Raw genomic sequence first — 7,803 nt, forward strand, 5'->3', positions numbered from 1 at the left:
GCTATTTCACATGTACTGACACAACACCTTTAGGAAGAGCGTGTGAGTATCCCTGGTAGTTGACACAAGCATATTGATAGAACTATCCAGTGGCACTAAGCTATCTAGAATGTTCAAATGTCTAACTATGAAAGTTAAAATAGACTCCTTCATACAAATATCTACCTTCACATACACATTTCTCCAGGGTAAGTGCTATCACATATATTTGGAACGTCCCTACCCTAAACCCTAACCCAAACCCCTACCCTAACCATAACCCCTACCTAACTCTAACCTTAACCCTTACCTTAACCATTTAAAATGTCAACTTCAATGGGGTAATGTCAGAGTTGGGACGTCGCAAGGATCCGGGGATTGCATGGTCCATTTCTCCAGGCCAGGGTTTTCATCAATGGACACATCAAAGTAAAAAAATAAATACATTGGGGTTGAGCCCATATTTAAATAAAAAACAACCAAGAACTTAAAAAAGGCTTCGAGAGTCAAACAGAGTCTGAAAATAAACATATTTGAATAAATGTTGTGTTCGAACAAGACAACTACCTGAACTATGGCCTATGAGGTTTTTTTAATTGATTCTCAAATTAAACCCCTTCCTACATAGACACGGATGAGGTTTCTCTCCAGTATGAATAAGCATGAGTCGTCTAAGGGATTTTTTTTTTATGAAGCGTTTTTCACAATGAGGGCAGGGGAAATGTCTGGTCTATAGGAAACAACACAACAGATACAAGGTGGTGTCAGGTGTGTAAAAAAAAAAAAGAAGAAAAAAAAGAAGAGTCCAATACAGTATATCCCAATTGGATTTGAGATCAAACTATAAATATGAGGCAAAAGTACAGAATGTCACTTTTCATTTGAGGGTATTGTTTAAGATGTCCTGCTATACTAGAAATGTGGTTTATAAGTGTTTTTGCCCATTGTTAGTTTTCCAACTGGTTAGCAATCAAATCTGTTCGCATATAACCAGACATAACTTTTTAATTTTACAGAATGATTACAATATTTAGAACACACATTTTGCCAATCATCTCTGAAGTAAGTTACATCACCTGGTATTATGACAAATTAGAAGATCAACAAACATGTCATAATCACCTGAAAATGTAGCACAGAGAACTATATAGAGCAGAATCTCAAAAGAACATTTCAACAACTTAGTGTTGGTTTATCTATACATTTGTCTACCTTTTCTCTCTTTTTCATGCATTCGTTGATGTATTCTCATGTTTCCCCTTTCAGAGAATCTTTTACCACACTTTACACATGGGTAAGGTTTCTCCCCAGTATGAGTTCGCATGCGTTTCACTAGTCTGTAGGAGGTGGAGAAGCCTTTGGGGCACTGTGTACAGGGGTATGGGCGTTCGCCTGTATGACTTCGCTGATGCACTTTCAGTTTACTTGCTAGACTAAAAGTGTTCCCACATTGTTCACAATGATACGGTCGTTCCCCTGTGTGGATCCTTGTGTGTACAATCAGTTCCCCTGAGCAAGGGAAGGTCTTTCCACAAATGCTACACAAGTATGGTTTCTCTCCACTGTGCATCCTGATGTGTCTTGTTAGTAAATGCTGTTGAATAAATCTCTTCCCACATATTGTACACTGGGTCGCTCCCCAGTATGAATGCGTAAATGTGATTTTAAGATATCAGATGTCCTAAACCCCCTGCCACAATGTGAGCAAACATAAGGCCTTTCTCCTGTGTGAACTCGTTGGTGCCGTTTTAGACTAGCGTTCGATTTGAATATTTTCTCACACTGGTTGCGATGGAACGGCTGCATGTCTGTGTGAACACCCTTATGTCGTTTCAGGCCCGATGGGCTTCTGAAACCCTACCCACATTTAAAGCAGATGTACTTCTTGGTTGTCTTGATTGAGGGTCTCTGTACTGTTTCACTGGATGGCAGTGAGTTCTCAGCTCCTCCAGAGTCCAGGCTCCTGCTGTCCTCCTCTGTTAGATGTTCCTTCCTGATGTGCTGCTGAAGGTTCACCTCTCTCCTGTGGGAGAATGGGCACTGGGGGCAGGAGAAGACCTGGGAGGGCATGTCACTAGCCGGTTCTGCAGGTAAAAAGCACATGGAAGTACACTGAACAAAAATATAAATGCAACATGTACAATTTTGGTCTCATGTTTCATGAGCTAAAATAAAAGATCACAGAAATGTTCCATACGCACTAAAAGTCTATCTCAAATTTTGTGCACAAATTTGTTTACATCCCTGTTAGTGAGCATTTCTCATTTGCCAAGATAATCCATCCACCTGATAGGTGTGGCATATCAAGAAGCTGATTAAACAGCATGATCATTACACAGTTGAACCTTGTGCTGGGGGACAATAAAAGGCCACTTTTTTGTCACACAACACAATGCCTCAGATGTCTCAAGTTTTGAGGGAGCGTGCAATTGGCATGCTGACTGCAGGAATGTCCACCAGAGCTGTTGCCAGAGAATTGAATGTTAATTTCTCTACCATAAGCCACCTCCAAAGTTGTTTCAGAGAATTTGGAAGTATGTCCAACCGGCCTCACAACCGCAGACCATGTGTATGGCGTCGTGTGGGCGAGCGGTTTGCTGATGTCAGCGTTGTGAACAGAGTGCCCCATGGTGGCGGTGGGGTTATGGTATGGTCAGGCATAAGCTACGGACAATGAACACAATTGCATTTTATCTATGGCAATTTGAATGCACAAAATACCTTGTCGAGATCCTGCAGCCCATTGTGAGGCCCATTAAAAAAAAAAAGGTATCTGTGACCAACAGATGCATATCTGTATTCCCAGTCATGTGAAATCCATAGATTAGGGCCTAATACATTTATTTCAATTGACTGATTTCCTCATATGAACTGTAATTCAGTAAAATCAATGAAATTATTGCGTTTATATTTTTGTTCAGTATCTAATCAGTGTTTTAAAATCATTAAGATTGGGTTACATATTTGTAAAATTATCCCATTAACGAATTTGGAGTCTTTATTGAAGACATTCCCAAGGCAAAATGGGTTTGCCAGACATCCCCTCCTCTAACCACTACCTTGATAACTCCTAGAATAATAAATCCTAATTCACACATTGAACCATTCACCAATCTGTTCAGAATGCTTTAGCATATTTCCTGCCATCAAAATCCCAAAGAAATCACTATTGTTTTCAAAAGTCCTATGTGCTGTTTAGCTTTCTTTTTGTCAATTTGTATATTTACTTTTCCTTGAGGACACACCCCAAGTAGGATTGTGCCAAGCGCACTATATGAATGCGTAAATTTAATTTTAAAATCTGTGATTTTCTAAACCCCCTGCCACAATGTAAGCAAACATAAGACCTTTTTCCTGTGTGAACTCGTTGGTGCCGTTTTAGACTAGCGTTCGATTTTCATCTTTTCTCACACTGGTTGCGATGGAACGGCTGCATGTCTGTGTGAACACCCTTATGTCGTTTCAGGCCCGATGGGCTTCTGAAACCCTTCCCACATTTAAAGCAGATGTACTTCTTGGTTGTCTTGATTGAGGGGCTCTTTACTGTTTCACTGGATGGCAGTGAGTTCTCAGCTCCTCCAGAGTCCAGGTTCCTGCTGTCCTCCTCTGTTAGATGTTCCTTCCTGATGTGCTGGTGAAGGTTCACCTCTCTCCTGTGGGAGAATGGGCACTGGGGACAGGAGAACACCAGGGAGGGCATGTTGATTTTACAGGGAGGTAAAATCAGTACGGCTATTGTCACGGCGGGATCTGAACCAGAGTCTCCCATAGGAGAAATCAACACCTTGACTGTGAGACCCAGAGGATACTCTCTCTAGGGCCGAGGGTGAGACAGGCCTACCTCATCACGCTCCATGAGCCCGACTCATATCCGTTACAGCTACATGTACAATATGTAAAGTATGGTGCTTCAGCTGAACAGGCAATAGAAGATATACTGAATATTGGTCATCCATGTTGGATTGTGGCCTTCTGTCCTATAGAGGATGAAGAAAGCATGGAATAATTTTGCAGGAATTCTACTATTCAAACTCTCAACAGTGTTTTCCTCCTTTTTTAAGTCTGGGGCCCCCTAGCGGTAAGGGTCCCTACGCGTAGTGCGTGGTCCGCATATAGGGCAAGCCGGCCCTGGACCACGGTCAACTGTTACAGTATATTGTCAAACAACTGTCATAACCCTGGCTATGTAAGATAGCAAATGTAAACGTACTCCAAAACTATTGCGGTGACTGATTACACTGCATCTTCCCAAATGGTTCACTTGTCCTCCCGTTTGTGTGACATTTCAGCTGGTGACTGACACAATTATAACAGGTATTTCAGCATGCAGTGGCCAGACCACGGTCAACACATCCATAATAAACACACCCCGATAGAACTCAACAAAGAGAAGCTCAAGCAGATAGGTTTTTCTAGGAGGTCCACTCATCGTTACATCACATGAACTTCCCAACAATGTGGTAGTAACATTTTGAAACATGAAGGGTTCTAGCAATTGTGGTAGCAACAGTAACAACTGACCCACCAGTTATAGAAGCAGACCTCGGTTCAACTTCAAATAGCCTACTAAAATGAAATAATTTCACAATGGAACCAATATAGTCCCGTGTAGCTCAGTTGGTAGAGCATGGTGCTTGCAACGCCAGGGTTGTGGGTTCGATTCCCACGGGGGGCCAGTATGAAAATGTATGCACTCACTAACTGTAAGTCGCTCTGGATAAGAGCGTCTGCTAAATGGTAAAAATTTAAAAAATTTAAATAGAGTAGTCACATAAATGCAAATCCCGCCTATCTGGCACTCCAGGCAGGCTAAAGAAAATGCTAAACATATTTGAAAGATGTTAAATAGTATTTTAACCCAGGTCTGAAGGGAATACATTATGAAATACTGAATTGTGTAACTTGTTAAAATCTACAATCTGGAATCTTAGTTGCCCATTGGTTACCTAGAATTTGAGCTAAAAATGAATCCATGTCATATGAATTAATTTCTTAGTTAATTTAACCATTAAATCCTTGGCTTTAGGGTAACAATGTTTCAAAATAAAAAAACAGGCTTAACTTTTGCTAGAGTGCATTGAGATGTGCTAATTTCAGAGACCAGTTTTCGAACGAGCTGGAAATGTGCCTTTTTCTGTCTAATGAGGTCCAATTTAAAATACCTTTTTACGAACGGGACCCCCAAGTAGAACAAGTGGTGGACAGTGCTCTATTTGTAAAATCGCAAGATGCTGGAACAAAATTGAGAGCAAAAGGTGGGGGTGACCTGCATTAGAAAAAAAGCAACCAACACAATTCTGCAGCGTAGTGGACAAATCAAACGGGTAGCCAATAGGCTACTATCAATGGTGCTGAAATGGACAGCGCTCTCTATGGTGATGATCAAAATGAGACCCCAAAAATATTAAATTATAAAAAATAAAAAATACATGTAGGCCTGCGATGCTGATGGTTCATTAATTGTGCCTACAGAGTTAGGCTACAATTATAGTGGATTTGTATTTGATTTTGAATAGTAATAAAAAAGGGCCTATGACACGTTACCAGGCGTTTCCATCGCCTCCTTCCTCTCTCCTTTATTCCTTTCTCGAGCGAGGGGCTCTCAACAGTTTAATGAAATGAGTTTTGTTGTGAAAACAATTTACTATCGATGTTCCCAAACAGATTTCAGTTGGTTTTCGATTTTGTGGCTTAAGTGGGCTACTGTCTATCTTTTTCAAACTCCCGCCGCTCTAGGCCAACATTCAGGAAGCCAGGCCAACGTCAAAACGTGTCATAAACGCAACCGCAAATAATGTTGCATATCTAACCATAACAATAGAATTCTATAAGAGAACATTTTTTAACGAATGGGCATATTAGATCATTTTTAAATACATGATGCAGTGCAATGCTGGAGAGAGTTGCAGGCGTATGTCTATCATAGCAGAGAGAGGGAGATAGGGAAACAGGGAAAACAGGTTCCTGTTCCGGCAGGATCCGGCTCCAATAAAGCACTGGTGGTGGAGTAGCTATAGCCACAATGGAAACAGTAGCTAAAAGTAGCCTGACTAGTCTAATGGAAAAAGTACTGTAGCTTAACTTAATATTGTTCTAAACAGTAATAACAACCACTTACCAATAACACAGTTTGGCAATCACCATGAATAGTCCACAGACGTATGTAATGTACTCTGCTCCAAATGTCCTTACCGTCGACGGCCACTGGACGAGCCTGTAATGATGATCCTGGTTTCTGCTGTCCAGAACTGGGTTCACCAGCCTCTTCAAGTCGTTCAGCGCACTCATCAGTTTCCTTATTGGTTTCATCGTAACTGATTTTTGGTCGCCACTCTTCTCCACCCTCCTGTTCTTTCTTCCTAGTGTCACGACCTCGATCCTCCATTGAAGTTTGTTTAAAGTTTACCAAGGAAGTGAGGGACAGAGTGGACAGGATGGTGTCAGAGTCGTAGAACAAATGATCTGGGAAAGAGGGAGAATGCAAACCAATTTTATTTACTAATTCCTTGGAGGTGAATCCTTTGACAGCTTGTGCAACATTGAAGGTGAAGACATCTTTAGCAAATCAAGGCACATTTCATTGGTGGAAAATGCAATAGAAATCGAAGTATTTACCCCAGCGGAAACAGATAACCTGAAGGCTACCTACTTCTGTTTAGGTGTCCCAGTTGTCTTTGATGCTGTAGCAGTGTCTCCAGGTGCTCAGGGTCAGAGACAGACTGAACACACTCCTCCAGGTCAGAGAAGGCAAGGCTGAGACAAGATGCTGTCTGAGGGTGAGAGAGGCAAACTTAAAGTTAAAAAGGAGAGTGCAGTCCAATCCCAAATCAACCCCTAGCTCCTACCCACTGGACACGTGTTGATGTTCAGTCCATTGATTCATTTATTAAAGGGGGTTCATTCATTCACAACTGTAACCACAATTTTTTCACATTTGAATGGATAGGATGAAGATGTATTCATATCAGTACCTGTGTAAAGCTGGGCACTGGCAGCAGCTCCTTCAGTCTGGAGAAGAACTCCCACTGCAGAATCTGCAGTGCTGTGTCATACTTAGTGCCGTACTACACTGGGAACTCCTCCTTTAATGAAAATGTAGAGAGCCATTACACAGTGAGGTGAATGGTCTTGCCTATAACACTTGTTATCAATAAAATACTTGTTTTATCCATTTGCACTAATATTCTTGATTTTTGTCACAGTACCCAACTTGACATCATCACAGCATTACATTCAATTTCAGGTGCATGCCAGCCTGCTTGCTCTTTAGGCATATCCAACACTTTTGCTTGATTATTACACAGAACTACCCAACTGCGAAAAGTAAAATGTTTGATATTATCTCACCTGAAAAAAGTGTTCCCTCTTCGCTGGGTCTTCAAGCAGAGTTTGGACCAGCTCCACAAAGTTAGACATTGATGCCTCCACTTTCTTGTTTTTGCTCTGAACATGTAATTACACCCCCAAAAAGTATGTTAAGAACTCAAATTAATAAAAGTACATTTTATAACAGAGATTTAACAATCCACAGTGTGTGGTGTATTGCGCATAACTTACTGCTTTGTGCTTTACTGTGCATGACTGGATTCTGTCCAAGTGGGGTTGGATGGTTTGATGGTCCACCATGTCGTCTTCACCACAGCACAACTCAAGAACCAGCTGAAACAGCAGGCGCACTTTAATATGCAATAATTGATTCATTAGAGATTCAGATTCAGTGTTTAATAGTCACATGTACAGGGTTGCAGGTCTGATTGTAGGGTTCAGTGAAAATCTTAGTCTCCGAGCGCCAACATGCAGGACTAAGTGAAATACAATAATGAA

General features: G+C 41.2%; 1 protein-coding gene across 1 annotated transcript; it reads right to left on the reverse strand.

The window, feature by feature from the left end:
• Positions 1 to 1,201: 1,201 nt before the first annotated feature.
• On the reverse strand, positions 1,202 to 7,395 carry LOC121543933. Its single transcript, XM_041854061.2, has 5 exons — positions 7,327 to 7,395; positions 6,951 to 7,043; positions 6,629 to 6,749; positions 6,172 to 6,441; positions 1,202 to 2,063 (listed from the first exon to the last, which is right to left on the reverse strand). Exons 1-5 carry the CDS (start codon positions 7,393 to 7,395, stop codon positions 1,837 to 1,839), a joined length of 780 nt encoding a protein of 259 aa, XP_041709995.1. The 3' UTR covers positions 1,202 to 1,836.
• Positions 7,396 to 7,803: the final 408 nt, after the last annotated feature.

The sequence above is a fragment of the Coregonus clupeaformis genome, chromosome 28, assembly GCF_020615455.1.
Source record: "Coregonus clupeaformis isolate EN_2021a chromosome 28, ASM2061545v1, whole genome shotgun sequence".
Taxonomy (NCBI): Eukaryota; Metazoa; Chordata; class Actinopteri; order Salmoniformes; family Salmonidae; genus Coregonus; species Coregonus clupeaformis.